Below are 16,531 nucleotides of genomic sequence, written 5' to 3' on the forward strand. Positions count from 1 at the left end.
CATGGTTGTTAATGCTACAGGAAAGTTCATTCTCCCTCCCTATTGTGATAAAGACAGATTCAAAAAAGGGGTAAAACCAGAAACTGTAATAAGAATGGTACCAATGCCCTGGAGATTAATTCCTCCACAGGGTTCAGGATGTTACTGGATCTGTGAAAATGAAGCCTGGAAAGTTTTGCCACTCAATAAAGATTGGGCCTGTGCCCTTGGGGCTATAATCCCAAACATAACAGTACTTGACCAAACTGATGAACAAAGAGAATGGGTAAGAACTTATCCAAAAAGGGTAAAAAGAACCAACAATCCCCTTGTTGAACGTCCCATGTTTTTTCACAGTATGGTTAAGGCCCTGATCCCATCTCTAGGAGTAAGTAAATTAGAAAAGGCAATTTTTAACATCTCGGCTGTTATTGAACACATTCAAGATCAGGCTTCAGATGCAATCATGGCCTTACAAGAGGAGGTCCATAGTTTGTGTCATGTAGTACTACAAAACCAGATGGCCCTCATCTTTTTACTAGCCTCACAAGGAGGCGTGTGTACAACCATCAACACCAGTTGCTGTTCTTACATAGACCAAAGTGGAAGAATTAAGAAAGATTTGGCTGCAATTCAGAAGCAAACCCAAATTCTACATCAGGCAACTCTTGATGATGTCTCACTGGGCTTTGGAGACATCCTCCACTTACTTCATGGTTACCGAACTGGACCTGGATAAAACAACTGTTTATATTAGTGATATACAAAGTTAGTATTTGTATAATAGCTAATTGCATGAATCGATGCTGTAGATGTTGGTCATACCTTTGGTATAATGCTAGGTATAAGTGGTAGAGATTGGACAAGATTGAGTTTTGTCTATCTCTAAAGGGGAGACTGATGCCTCAGAGCTTTTTTTTTTATTTTTTAACTTTTATAGATTTTAGAAATAGTTCTGTAGTAAATGTAGATTTTAATGTAGCTGCATTATATCCCTTGCCCTTTATCAATCCCTCTAAATACTGTTAGCGTGTTTAGTCTTCTTTTCAAGGTAGAATTGTAGAAAAGCACCCTGGCCTGGACCAGGAGATATCACACAGACACAGTGACCTTCAAGCCCAGAACTCTGGAGGAACTCCAAGTACTGTACATGCTAAGAAGAAGATGAGGAAGAAAGGGTCCCACACACCCCTAGACCCAATTCCTGAAGGGGCATGTCGGGGGGCAGAACCAGGAGTGGACAGATCTGGGATTGGATAGACCTTATTATAAAATCATGGAACCACTGTCTAGGTGCTCTGAATTCAAAGTAAAATCTGTCCATTCATTATTGCACCAATTTAATATGTCCAATTATGATTTCCTTGCATATCTATAATCCACTGATAGATATGCACATATCCAAGAAATCCAGTCTTCCATAAGCAGTAATTAAGAATAAGGGCTATTGGGGACCTAGTGCTTTCTTAACCACAGGAAATAAGAGCTCCCTGGTCCCTCACCCAAAGAGCCACCTATTGGGCTGGAAGGCTGAATCCCCTGGACAGAGGTGATCCAATTGCCATAGTAACTTCTATGGATCAATTGACTGAAAGTGTCCAAAAGGCTGCCTGTCTCCAATTAATGCATCAGTGCATATTGGAACCTGATCAAGGTTCCCCAATGACCATGCAAGTGGATCCAGACTTCCTGACCCCACTAATACACAGTTCTCCCAGAATCATTAAAAGAATCTGGGAATTCACTAGCAAGATCAAATCCACTCTGCTCTAGCTGATGGCAGTGAACACTTCATCCTCAACCAGACATCATCAGGAAGACCGAGGGGAAAAATGTGGACATGGGGGGAGGTTGTCCAGGAACTGATTAATTATGGCAGGCATTTTGGACCCCCTAACTCATTACCCTCTAAATCTGAGTCTAAGACCACAATCTGCCAGGTTGAGTGGCAATGTACTGCCACTGCTCACCAGGCAAAGGAGGTGAGAAAACCCCTCCCCAGGGGAGCACAACATCAAAAGGAACAAACACTAACAAAAGGGGAAAGACATGCCCTCTGGATTAAAGGCATACAGAAGGGCATTTCCCAGAGCCTTATGCACAACCAGTCTAATGCAAATTTGAAGGTATTAGTTGAAAACTGGGCAAATTCTCCATCCAAGGCAAACCCTCCCCCGTTCACAGGTTCCCCCGAGTCTGTGACTTCCACTCCACCTATTGGGACACTGATTGATTTAAGTGGGCAGAAGTCAGGAAACTCCTTGGGCCATCCCCAGTAAGTGAGCCAGAGGATGGATGATGGCAACACCTTAGAAGGCTCACAGAAAGCTTATCTGGGGACAGGATGACAACCTTTCCTATAGGTCTCCATAGGACCCCTGTGACTTTCTTACTTGACACAGGGGCACAGATATCTGCTTTGCACACTGATGATGCTGTACGGTGTGGCATTGTGCCTGCTAAAAAAGGCCTAATGCAGATGCATTTGGTAACCTGCAGCCACAACCAGCCGCTAAACTAAAGTGTTGGCTACTGGGAGAAGTCAGCATCACTGAGACATTAATGGTCATTGGTCCATTCTCTGTTAATTTGCTAGGCTTAGACATCCTAAAGGGCAAGCACTGGACTTTTAGTACAGATTTTTCATTACTTCACCTGCTGCAAGCTGCCCCCCCTCTGCCTCCTTGAAAGGCAACTAATGTAAAACCACATCCTTTGCCTTTGGGGGCCAGAGAAGGGATTTCCCCGGTAATATCGGACTTAAGGGAAGATGAGATAATTGTTCCTGCTCATTCCCCCTACAACTCTCCTGTATGGCCCATAAAAAAGCCAAATGGGAAGTGGAGGCTGACTTTGGATTACAGGAAATTAAATTCCAATACAGCGCCTTTGACAGCAGCAGTGTCTAACATTGCTGAATTGATTGCCACAATACAGGAACAAGCTCATCCAATTTTAACCACCAATGATGTTAAAGATATGTTCTTTATGGTCCCACTTCAGGAAAATGACTGAGAATGTTTTGCTTTTATTTGGGAGGAATACAATACACGTTTACTCAATTACCACAAGGTTATCACCACTCTCCCACACTGGCACATTATGCCCTGGCCCAAGAAGTGTCTACAATCCCAATAGACGAGGCAATAAGGACCTATCAATAAATTAGTGATGTACTAATCGGAGGTCCAGACACAGACAGGGTAGGAAATACTCCCAACTGCATTATTAAAGAAGCACCACCATATAATGAGCTACCAGAAAACAAAAGAGGCTATGCTCTATTTACTGATGGATCTTGCCGTGTGGTAGGAAACCATTGGACATGGAAAGCTGCTGTGTGGAGTCCCACACAACAGGTCATTGAAGCTGCTGAAGGAGAGGGCGAGTCAAGCCAGTTTGCACAAATGAAAGCCATCCAAGCAGCCCTAAAGATTGCTGAACAAGAAAAGTGGCCTCTGCTATACCTGTAAACTGACTCCTGGATAGTGGCTAATGCCCTATGGGGATGGCTACAGCAATGGAAGGAGGACAATTGGCAACATAGGGGTAAACCCATCTGGGCTGCTGCATTGTGGCAGGACATCACTGCATGGGTGGAAAACATGACTCTGAAGGTGTATCATGTTGATACTCACATGCCCAAAGGTCATGTCACTGAAGAACATCAGAACAATGAGCAGGTGGACAAGGCTGCCAAAATTGGAATAGCACAGGTAGACTTGGACTGGGAGTGTAAGGGTGAGCTATTTATAGCCCAGTGGACCCATGGAACATCAAGACATCTATGAAGAGATGAGACATACAGATGGGCTCGTGACTGAGGGGTGGACCTGACCATGGAGGCCATCACACAGGTTACTCATGAATGTGAAATGTGTGCGGCAATTTAGTAAGCCATGCGAGTAAAATCTCCCTGGAATAGAGGGTGGTGGCTGGATTTCATATATGGTGAGGCCTGGCAAATTGACTACATTGGACCACTGCCATGAACATGCCAGGGCAAGAGCTACATACTCACCATGGTGGAAGCAATGACTGGTTGGCTGGAAACTTATCCTGTAAACCAGGTCACTGTTCAAAACACCATCTTAGGCCTCGAGAGGCACATTCTGTGGCAACATGGGACCCCAGAGAGAATTGAATCAGATTATGGGACTCACTTTCAGAATAATCTTATAAGATCTTGGGCAAAGAAACGTGGCATCAAGTGGATCTATCACATCCCTTATCACCCACAAGCCTCTGGGAAGATTGAGAGGTATAATGGACTGCTGAAGACTACGTTAAGAGCGTTAGGTAATTGGACATGGAAGCATTGGGAGGAAAATTTAGCTGAAGCCACTTGGCTGGTCAACATGAGGGGATCTGCCAACCACCCTGGTCCTGCCCAAACAAAACCCCTACACACTGTAGGACAAGATAAAGTCCCCATACTTCACATGGGGAAGTGTCTTGGGAAGTCAGTGTGGGTTTCTCCTCCCACAGGAAAAGGCAAACCCATCCATGGGATTGTCTTTGCTCAGGGACCAGGGTGTACCTGGTGGGGAATGCAGGAAGATGGGGAGACCCGGTGTGTGCCTCAAGGAGATTTAATCTTGGGGGAAAGATGATTTGTGTTCTGAGTTGTATGTTGCAGGAAGTAAAGTAGCAGGACAATGAAGAGTGAATTCTGCGAGGAGCAAGGAGAATGCGACTGACCCAAGCCAAGCTGGTGTTGGTGCCCAACGATTAATTGTGTTGCTTCTCCTGACCTGAGTATCCATCTCAATGGAATGGATCCCAAAATCTGGAGGGGTAGAAGAAGGCCATAAAACGAGATCTGTGCAAGCGCGGCAGATAGTCAGATATGGGATCCGAGTATGACATAAATGGTAAGGAATAAGGGGTGGAGATTGTATTGGGTCTGGCTGAGATGGAGTTCATTTCCCTACAGTAGCCCTCACAGTGCTGTGCTTTGCATTGGTAGCTAGAAGGGTGTTGATAACACACCAGTGTTTTGGCTACTGCTGAGCACAGCATCAGCACTGTAACATTCCTTCCTCAGTGAAGGGCAAGATCCTGGGAGGGTATCCAAGTAGGCCAGCTGACCCAAACTGACCAAAGGGATATTCCATACCATATGATGTCAGCTCAGATATAAAAGCTGAGGCAAGGAGAAGGAAGGCAGGCATTGTCTCCAATGAGGAGGAACCGTTATGGGTGCTGAAGCCCTGCTTCTCAGAAGTGGCTGACCATCGCTGCTGATGGGAAGTACAGAATAAATCTTCTTATCTTTCATTTTGATTTTGCGCGTGCAAGCTTTCACATAACTTCTGCTTTATTAAACTGCCTTATCTCAACCCATGAGTTGTTTTCCATCTTACTCTCTCCCCTCTCCAGCTGGGAAGGGGAGTGATAGAGCAGCTGGGTGGGCACCTGGCATCCAGCCAAGGTCAACCCACCACTAAGTGGTACCTCCAAAAGAACAACTTTGGGACCCCCACCACCGAGAAGACCAGGATGAAGAAGGAACAGTGGGACACTGCAGGGATTCACAGGGTGGTGCTATCTTTTGCTTAATGTCTCTCACTCTCTTTCTCTTCCCGCCCCCTCCCTATGTCTCTTTCTACCTCACATTTACTGTTAAATAAAATCCATACTATTGACTTTGGCATATGGTCTTGTTTGCACCTTAATTAGGGCAGAGACATCCCTTTATAAATGCATCATAACATTCCCACATTAGGATTGGGTTAAGCATCAGTCACTAGAATACAATCCATAGCTGCAACAGGATAGATAAATATGTCTATATGGGCCAGCAGAAAGCAACCAGGAACAGCAAGCATTTATCTCAACATATGTTCCCATTAGCCTAGGTTCCACTAAGAGCCCAGCAACACTCCTAAAGGATGGGTCAAAAGAAGCCAAACTCAAAACTTTACAAAAACTGTGTCCAACTTATCCTTCTTAGACGAGATAGAGGACACTGTTAAAGGTAGATCTGAGAAAGGACATATGTTTTGGCATTAACCATCTGACAGTCTGAATATAGGCATAAACATTGTAGAAATAGTCTGAAAAGATTACAAAGTCTCAGTTTACTTTATCTTTAGAGTTCAATAGAGAAATGCTACCAGGTGTCAACACAGTAGTCTCTGCTGATGCAAGCAGACAGCATCATCTCAGTGCACACTGATACAGCCTTGAATCAACAAAATATTAAGGCAAGATTATGATAGTCATCACACCCAATACTCCCTAACTGACAAGTTGAATTTCTAAAGACTGGAGAATATTCTTGACGAATGACAACGTCTATCATCTTTTGATTATTTAGCATATGACACATCCACCTCTCATTCACAAAGTTCAGGATGCTGTGTGAGATAGCACATGCAGGATGGAGAGGTGGTTGGTGTCAGCTGGAGGCTGAAAGAGGTGTAATTCCAGGTTAAAAATAATAAGCAAGTCCCAGAGAATTTACAGAATTTTCCTACTGTAGTGGCTTTTTGTGGAAATATCTTTAATAGCAGATGGGTTGCAGGGGTGGTTATTGTGAGAAGACACCAGAAGCTGCCCCCATGTCCAACAGAGCCAGTTCCAGCCAGCTCCAAGACAAACCTGCTGCTGGCCAAGGCTGATCCCATCAGCGATGGTGGTAGCACCTCTGGGATAACAGATTTATCAAGGGGTAAAAACTGCTCCACAACAGCAGGCAGAAGATAAAGCAGTGAGAATATGCGAGAGAAACAACTCTGCAGACACCAAGGTCAGTGAAGAAGGAGGGGGAGGAGGTGCTCCAGGCGCCGGAGTCCATGGTGCAGACCATGGTGAAGCAGGCTGTCCCCTTGCAGCCCATGGAAGTCCATGGGGGAGCAGAGATCCACCTGCAGCCCATGGAGAATTCCACACTAGAGCAGCTGGATGTGCCTGAAGGAAGCTGTGACCCCATGGAGAGCTCACACTGTAGTAGGCTCCTGGCAAGACTTATGGTCCTGTGGAGAAGCCCACATGGGAGCAGGTTTGCTGGCAGGACCTGCGAGCCCATGGAACGGATCCATGCTGGAACGGTTCATGGAGGATTGCCTCCCATGGGAGGGACCCCATGCTGGAGCAGGAGAAGAATGTGAGAAGGAAGGAGTGGCAGCTACAGTGTGATGAACTGACCACAACCCCCATTTCCCATGTCCCTGCACTGCTCAAGGGGAGGAGGTAGAGAAGCTAGGAGTGAAGTTGAACCTGGGAAGAAGAGAGGGGTGGATGGAAGGTGTTTTAAGATTTGTTCTTATTTCTCATTATCCTGCTCTGGTATTAATTGGTAATAAATTCAATTAATTTCCTCAACTCGAGTCTGTTTTGCCTGTGACAATACTTGCTGAGTGATGTCTCCCTGTCCTTATCTTGACCCATGAGCCTTTTGTCATACTTTCTCACCCTTGTTCAGTTAAGGAGTGGGCACCTGGCATCCAGTCAAAGTCAACTCACCACAAACATATAAAATATAGAAAGTGATCTGAGAAGCAGCAGCACCAACATGCACACACTCCAGAAAACAACTCATTAACAGAAGAAAAGAGGCCTATAGGATTCTGAGCTCAGATCAGGGGACATTAAAAAAAACAAAACAAACCAAAATAAACCCCCCAAAAAAATAAAGCAGGGCAGTGCTACTATGTTATCTATCACTTTTTATGCCTGCCAAACCAAAAAGGAACAACTACAGTAAGAGAGTATCTAAATAATAATTTTCATTTACAAAGAAATTAGTAAAAACAAACTTCTTTCATAACCATATTTTTCAGTTAATCTGAACTAAGGAAGATCTCCCAGCACCATGCCTCCTGGGAAGTACCTTCTAGATACCTATACCTCAATCTTTAATGGCTTGGAATCATATTTTATTCCATCAACTTGCCTACTATCTTACTTCCTGAACCTCTGCCAGTAAGGAACTGCATAAGAAGCTGGGGGAAGCATGGTCAGGACAGTTGACCCAAACTGGTCAAAGGGATATTCCACACCATAAAATGTCATGCCCAGTATAAAAACAGGAGGAAAAGCTGGCCAAGAGCCGCTGCTCGGAAACTGACTGAGTATTGGTTGGTGAGTGATGAGCAATTGCATTGCACATCACTTGCTTTGTGTATTCTAATTATTTTATCATTATTATTATTTTCTTCCTTTTCTGTCCCAATAAACTATCTCAGCTCACCAGTTTGAGTTTTCCTGTTCTCTCTCCCATCCTGCAGAGGAGGAGGGGGGAAGCAAGCAGCTGTGTGGTGCTTAGTTGCTGGCAGGGGTTAAGTTACAACAATGGTATAAAGGTACATGAACAATAAAAGTATAATAACATACTTATTAACAACTAAGAATTGAATACTTTATATCTACATTAGCACCTTGCTCAAAGATTTAATATGTTGGCCAATTCAGGTCTTCAAGGTGCTCTCTCAAACTTGAAGCATTCATTCCCCCAAGGCCTTAAAAATTATCAGATTTCCTACACAGGATGCATAAAAAACATTTGGATATATTCCAGCCTTCAAATATTAAAATATACTTTCTTCCTCCTCCCTCTTTCATTTTTCCTGAAGTAAGCTTACAGCACAACCAAAACACAAGTTCAAACATAATATATATGTTCTTGATGATGCTCTACATGTTTCAGGGCCCATATGTAAGTAAAATCTAATTTTAAGTGAAAAAAGCAAGCATTCAAAAACTCAGAGGTCAAGCATTAGAAGGCAGAAAAAGCACTAGTAGCAGGACACTAAGGAAAAAAACACCCGCCCCCCCAAATCAAACACATTAAGTACAAACAAACATGAAAACACATGCCCAAACATGTCTCTTTCACTGGCAAAGACCTCAGAAATCTGTAGCTGTAGTACACTGGAAAGGAAAGTCTTTCACACACCCTGATCATTACTAAGGAACTACCTGAATTTACCAACCGGAAGAGGTTACACAGTATGCCATAAAGAGTTTGTACAAACGTCCATAAAAATAAGCCAACAGTAAGTAACTACATTTTATTAGAATTAAGATTTCAGAATGAAGATTCTACAGACATAATATTTGGACAGCTATAGTCTGTGATTGCCCTGGTTTCAGGTAGGGTAGAGTTCTTCTCAGTAGCTGTTACCGTGCTGTGTTTTGGATTCAGTATGAGAATGGTGTTGATAACACACTGATATTTTGGTTTTTTGCTAAGTCATGTTTATCCTAAGTCAAGGACTTTTTTTCTCGTCTCATGCTCTGCCAGTGAAGAGGTACACAAAAGAAACTGGAAGGGAGTGTAGCTGGGACAGGTGACCCAAACTGGCCAAAGGGATATTCCACAACATAGAAAGTCATGCCCAGTATATAAACTGGGGAGAGTTACCAAGAAGAGGGGCCAATCTGGGTTCGGGAAGGGGGGCTCTGGCATCAGTCAGCAGGTGGTGAGCAATTGCATTGTGCATTACTTGTTTTTCCCTTTTTATTATCATTATTATTAGCATTTACAATTATTACAATATTTTATTTCATTTTTGATTATTAAACTGTTCTTATCTCAACCTACAAGTTTTACTTTGATTCTCCTCCCCATTCCACTGGGGGAGGGGTGGGAACAGAGGTTGAGTGAGCAACTATATAATGGCCAGTCTTCGCGAGCGAAGATCCGGGGAAGGTCTTTACACCTTCCAGCCTGCCGGGGCCAAGCGAGCTTGGACGGTGGCAGCGAGGTCCTTAGGACGTAGATGGGTTGCCTTTTTAAGGGCTAACGAGCTCCATCTGCCCGGGAGTGGCCCTGACCGGGAATCGAACCCGGGCCTCGTCGGTGACAGCGCCGCGCCCTTAACCACTAGACCACCAGGGGCAGTGAGTAACTACCTGGTGCTTAAACTTCCAGCTAGGCTTAAACCATGACAGTGATCTTCAAAATATTTAACAGATTGATTACTAGGAAGATCACAGTCACAACTGGATTTAGTAGCATATTTTATAACATGTATAGTCATGATTCATCACCACGAAGTGCAAAGTTATTCCACAATTTCACTATAGTCTGATAGAAGTATGATGCTCCCACATTTTTTTGAAGATTTCATTGGACATTTAGAATGGAATCTATTTCAAGACTGAAACTACAAGCACCAACATGTTATCAGATTTTTTTCCACAAAGATTCCCAAGACAATAAAAAGTTCTACATGACTATGGAGATAAATGCACCAGCACATGGAATATAGAAATCAATTTCCTTTTTCTTTCAAGTTAAATAAAATAAAATTTAAAAAAATATAGAATAAACTAGACAATATCTGAAAAATTTACCTTCAGACTTCAACTTTGTAAGAACAAAAATCAGGTAGTTGTTGAAATCTGGATACTGATTGAGTTGTTCTAGTTTCTAAAGAGAAAAACTGTTAAGGAAATTAAAATCTTCACACAGAGCATTTATAGCTTTCTGAATACTATGATTGACTTATGCACTACATCATTTCAAAATGTTATAAGCTCTCAACATACAGAGTATGAACATTCTAAAAACAACTGCTGTAATTTTCATACTGAAGTAGTAGCTTTTTAGTTTTGTTGAAATCTTAGAAAAGAATCCAGGAACAGACACAGAAATCCCCACCCTCCCAAAACCCGCTACGTTCCTCTATACAGTTTTAGATGTCAATATTTACACTTAAAAGATAGTAAAACCTAAGGAATCAACTGGGACACAATCACATAACACACCATTTTTTTTCTCCACAATAAATAAAAGCACTTCATCATTAAAATACAACAGCTATGATGATTTTGATAAGCTACTCACTTTAATATTAGTCCCTCCTGCTGTCAGGCAGATGGAGCAAACCGAGTGGATGGGGGGAAATGGAAACAGATCCCTGTTCGGAGAGGTAAAAGAACACCCTCTCGACCCCCATCACCTCCCCAGGTGCCCTTGAACAACAGATATGAGGCCCTAGACTCAGAAAGTCAAGTAGAGGTCAGGCAAGAGGAAGATCTGCCTGCAGGTTGCACCCTGTCTACCAGACGGATTACAACTACAGCTATAAAGAAAAAAAGAAGGGTAGTTGTGGTAGGTGACTCCCTTTTGAGGGGAACTGAGGGACCTATATGTCGACCAGACCCATCCCACAGGGAGGTTTGCTGCCTTCCCGGAGCCAGGGTGAGGGACATTGGTAGGAGACTTCCTGAGCTAATTCGGACCTCAGATTACTATCCACTGTTGGTAATCCAGGCTGGCAGTGATGATATTAATAGAAGAAGTGCTAGGGCAATCAAAAAGGATTTCAAGGCACTGGGTAGATCAGTTCACGGGACAGGCGCACAGGTAGTATTTGCTTCAGTTCCTGTACTTGCTGGAATGAATGAGGAGATGACTGAGGAGAAGCGTAGGAAAGCCTACCTTATCAATAGGTGACTAAAGGATTGGTGCCACCATCAAAATTTTGGGTTTTTTGACCATGGGACAAACCCCATAGTACCCAGTCTTCTTAAATCAGATGGGTTTTATGTATCTAGGAGGGGCAAAAGGACTGTAGCCCATAAGTTAGTGGGGCTCATCAGGAGGGCTTTAAACTAGGTTTGAAGGGGGAAGGGATTGAATCCAGGCTCTCCAAAGAGAAGCCCAGGGATGAAAAGCCTGAGTTAAGAGTGAAATCAGCAGCACAGCTGAAGTGCATGTACACCAATGCATGCAGCATGGGCAACAAACAGGAGGAGCTGGAAGCCATCGTGCAGCAGGAAAGCTATGACGTAGTTGCCATCACAGAAACGTGGTGGGATGACTCGCATGACTGGAGTGCTGCCATGGATGGCTACAAGCTCTTCAGAAAGGACAGGCAGGGTAGGAGAGATGGAGGGGTGGCTCTATGTGTTAGAGAGTCTCTTGGTTCTGTAGAACTTGATGTCATCAATGATTAGGTTGAGTGCCTGTGGACCAGAATCAGGGGGAAGGCCAAAAAGGCTGACATCCTAATGGGAGTCTGTTATAGACCACCCAACCAGGATGATGAAGGGGATGAATTATTCTGCAAGCAGCTGACAGATGTCTCAAAATCGCCAGCCCTTGTTCTTGTGGGCGACTTTAACTTGCCAGATGTATGCTGGGAGTTCAACATGGCAGAGAAGAGGCAGTCTAAGAGATTCCTGGAGTGTATAGAGGATAATTTCCTGCTCCAGCTGGTAAATGAACCTACCAGGGGTGGGACCCCACTAGATGTGTTGTTTACAAGCAGAGAGGGGTTGGTGGGAGATGCAGTGGTCAGAGGCCACCTGGGGCACAGTGACCATGAAATAATAGAGTTTTCAATACTCAGGGATACAAGGAAGACCACCAATAAAACCTCCACACTGGACTTCTGGAGGGCAGATTTTAACCTGTTCAGAAGACTGGTCCAGAGCATACCCTGGGAAAAAACCCTTGGAAACAAGGGGGTACAGGAGGGATGGACGTGCTTCAAGAACGAAGCCTTGAGTGCACAGGAACAGGCTGTACCAGTGTGCTAAAAGGCAAGCCGACGAGGTAGACGACCAGCTTGGTTGAACAGGGAGATTCTGAAGGAAATCAGGGATAAAAAGAGAGCTTACACACTATGGAAAACAGGGCTGGCTACTCAGGATGAGTTTAAGAGTATAACTAGGTCATGCAGAAAGAAAATTAGAGAGACAAAAGTGCAATTTGAAGTCAATTTGGCTACTTCTGTTAGGGATAACAAAAGGTGCTTCTATACATACATTAATAACAAAAGGGGGGCAAGGAAAACCTCCATTCCTCTTTGGACTTGGGGGAAAACATATTTAAAAGGGATGAGGAGAAGGCTGTGGTACTTAACACCTACTTAGCCTCAGTATTCACCAGTAGGACAGGTGGCCCTCAGGACAACTGGCCTCTGGAGCTGGTAGAGAGGGACAGGAAACCGAATAGCCCCCCTGTATTCCAGGAGGAAATAGTCAGTGACTTATTGAGCCACCTGGATCCACACAAGTCCATGGGACCAGATGGGATCCATCCTAGGGTGATGAGGGAGCTGGCAGAAGAGCTTGCCAAGCCACTCGCCATCATTTACCAACAGTCATGGCTCTCTGGGGAGGTCCCAAATGACAGGAAGTTGGCAAATGTCATGCCCATCCACAAAAAGGGCCAGAAGGAGGACACGGGAAACTACAGGCCTGTCAGCCTGACCTGGCAAGGTTATGGAGCAGATCATCCTGAGTGCAATCACACGGCAGCTACAGGATGGACAAGGAATCAGAGCCAGCCAGCACGGGTTTAGGAGGGGCAGGTCCTGTCTGACCAACCTGATCTCCTTTTATGATCAGGTGACCTGCCTAGTGGATGAGGGGCAGGCTGTGGATGTGTCTGTCCGGAGTTCAGCAAAGCCTTAGACACCGTCTCCCATTATAATGGCCAGTCTTTGCGAGCGAAGATCCGGGGAAGGTCTTTACACCTTCCAGCCTGCGCATTGGATTTTTTTTTTTTTTTTAGGTGAGACACAGTGTGTGCGGAACTGAGCCCACCCTTTAATCCTAAGGTTCATCTGCCGGGGCCAAGCGAGCTTGGACGGTGGCAGTGAGGTCCTCAGGACATAGATGGATTGCCTTTTTTTTTAAGGGTTAACGAGCTCCACCTGCCCAGGAGTGGCCCTGACCGGGAATCGAACCCGGGTCTCCGCGGTGACAGCGCCGAGCCCTTACCACTAGACCACCAGGGGCTCCCGTCTCCCATTATATACTCCTGGAAAAGCTGCAGCCCACTGCTTGGACAGGGCACTCTGTGCTGGGTTAGGAACTGGCTGGAGGGCCGGGTCCAGAGAGTGCTGGTGAACGGGGCTGCATCCAGCTGGCGGCTGGTCACCAGTGCTGTCCCCCAGAGATCAGTGCTGGGCCCAGTCCTGTTTAACATCTTTATTGATGATTTAGATGAGGGGATTAAGTCCATCATTAGCAAATTTGCAGATGACACCAAGTTGGGGAGGGAGTGTTGATCTGCTGGAAGGCAGGAGGGCTCTGCAGAGGGACCTGGATAGGCTGGAGAGTTGGGATGATTCCAACGGGATGAAGTTCAACAAGGTCAAGTGCCGGGTCCTGCACTTTGGCCACAACAACTGCCTGCAGCGCTACAGGCTGGGCACAGAGTGGCTGGAGAGCAGCCAGGTGGAAAGGGATCTGGGGGTGCTGATTGACGGGAAGCTGAACACGAGCCAGCAGTGTGCCCAGGTGGCCAAGAAGGCCAATGGCATCCTGGCCTGTATCAGGAATAGTGTGACCAGCAGGACGAGGGAAGTGATCCTTCCCCTGTACTCAGCGCTGGTGAGGCCACACCTTGAGTATTGTGTTCAGTTCTGGGCCCCTCAGTTCAGGTCCAGAGAAGAGCAACCAGGCTGGTGAAGGGACTTGAGCACAAGTCCTATGAGGATTGGCTGAGGGAGCTGGGGTTGTTTAGCCTGGAAAGCTCAAGGGTGACCTCATCACTCTCTACAACTACCTGAGAGGAAGTTGTAGCCATATGGGGGTCGGTCTCTTCTCCCAGGCAATCAGCAACAGGACAAGAGGGCACAGGCTTAAGCTCTGTCAGGGGAGGTTTAGGTTGGATATTAGAAAGAAGTTCTTTCCAGAGAGTGTGATCAGGCATTGGAATGGCCTGCCCAGAGAGGTGGTGGATTCACCGTCCCTGGTGGTTTTTAATGTGAGGCTGGATGTGGCATTGAGTGCCATGATCTAGTAATCACAGTGGGGTTGGATCAAGGGTTGGACTTGATGATCTCGGAGGTCTCTTCCAACCCAGTTAATTCTATGATTCTATATACTTTTTTTATGATGCTAACTAGCCACAGTCTGAGCTTTCAACTGTGAGAAGCTGTTTAATTGTAAATGCCCAGATATTTGTACAAAGTAGTTCATGTTTATCCATGGTCTCTTTAAAACAAAAACCCTGTACACAAACCAATTTTCTAGAGTGACACTTCTCTGAATAAGTATCTTACTAGCAATACCAGCCTTTTCACTATGTTCTCTGGGGCAACTGCAAGAAGAATTATGTTTCTGAACAGTTAGAAGGTAAGTAGCTGTTTTTATAAAATTTGTCATTACTTTTGCCTCAAATTTTTAAGTATTCTGCCACTGCTTGGCCAAAACAGCAATCTGGCATTCTCCTTGTATCCTGTTCTCACACCCTGGTATTCATTACTATTATGCTCAACAATATTTTACATCATAAGCATGCAGTGCCATCTTTAAGTTACTAAACCTACTAGATATCATCAGTATGGCAAACAAGACATCTAACAAAAAATTATTTTTAGAAGTAGTAAGATCATTTGCTACATAGGCATTTACTTTACTTGCTGTACAGCTAAATCTCTAAATATTCAAAGTTGCTAAACCCTAGCCAAATATATTTATGTTGACATTGATGGCCCTTCCAATGATCAATAGCCAGTGTCTCAATCACAAACTTAAAAAACTTCATTTTTAGATATTTAGGCTTCTTATATATCAAGCAGTCTAGAGAAACCCGCCCTCTTTCCAATTAATAAGACAGTAAAGTGTACTTATTACAGCCACAAGCTCCTTTGCTGTGTAACACACGAGATGAAAGATAAACAGGATGGTCACAGCAAGTGAAAAATAATACAGAACATTCTACATGGCTCCTAGAAATGAATAAACACACATCCAAAGACTGTTGTCAAAGATGCCATGCCAAAGAGCTCTTTCAGAAACAGACAAGACGTAGGGTAGCACATTTCAAAAATTTTTTCTTCTTCTCCCTCTAATTGGTCTATGAATGAAAGATTAGCTTATAGGCCATATTTTCTCATCAATTTCTTCACCCACTTGAACTTTTTCCTTTTTTATTCCAAGAAACATCTATATCTTCATTTGAAAAATGTTTGAAAGCCTTACCAATTCATAACTTTGTTAACAAAGGGTTTTGGCTAATTTATGCTACTCACTTTATTACATTTCAGTTCTAAACACCTAAATATGCCAAAACTCTGTCACAAAGAGCATGAGAGTCAACACATTGATAATCTTATTTAAAAAGATTATGAACTGGAAGCACTTTAAATTTGAAACCATCCTAATTAGACATACTACTAAAGTAGGATTCCACAATACAACAGTCATCACAAATTTTTGTGGAAACAGTCTCAAAGGAAACTTTTTTTTTTTTAATTATAGGACATGGCCTATCCAGTTGTATTAGAATATTTTTCCAAACTGATAATACAGTGGTAAAAATGTGCAAGTTATCTAACCTTTACGGGCCAGCATATGAGGATCTCCTTGAAAGCACAGGTATTTCAGCACAGCAGTGAGTTACAACTGCCATTTAAGAATTTCAACAGCATTTTTGTTCAGTAAATTTTTACTCATCTTCAAGACAGACAGCATCGCCTATACTGTCCATCCTACACATACACTGCTATTTTTCAAAAACAAACCAGATGCCATCGTTTGAAGCAGACATTTAAAATGTAATTTTACATGAAAGCTATACTACAATCACTGCTGCTATAAACATTTTTGTATTTGAAATACTAAAGAAGAGCACCTG

At 43.9% G+C, this 16,531-nt stretch overlaps 1 protein-coding gene across 6 annotated transcripts in view; it reads right to left on the reverse strand.

Annotated features, from left to right (window-relative positions):
- Window positions 1-16,531, reverse strand: part of LOC126652232 (transportin-1-like) — a 119,065-nt gene that overhangs the window by 75,588 nt on the left and 26,946 nt on the right. For 4 of the 6 annotated variants that reach the window (XR_007631908.1, XM_050338903.1, XM_050338902.1 and 1 more), the window contains exon 4: window positions 10,285-10,360. The exons of the other annotated variants lie outside the window; for them this stretch is intronic. Coding sequence is in view for 3 of the 4 variants with exons in the window: in XM_050338903.1 (XP_050194860.1) it covers window positions 10,285-10,360 (76 nt within the window). In the remaining variant the exon portion in view is untranslated. The remainder of the gene's footprint in view (window positions 1-10,284; window positions 10,361-16,531) is intronic. 6 annotated transcript variants of the gene reach the window in all.

The sequence above is a fragment of the Myiozetetes cayanensis genome, unplaced genomic scaffold, assembly GCF_022539395.1.
Source record: "Myiozetetes cayanensis isolate MyiCay16 unplaced genomic scaffold, myiCay2020 scf71, whole genome shotgun sequence".
Lineage (NCBI taxonomy): Eukaryota > Metazoa > Chordata > Aves > Passeriformes > Tyrannidae > Myiozetetes > Myiozetetes cayanensis.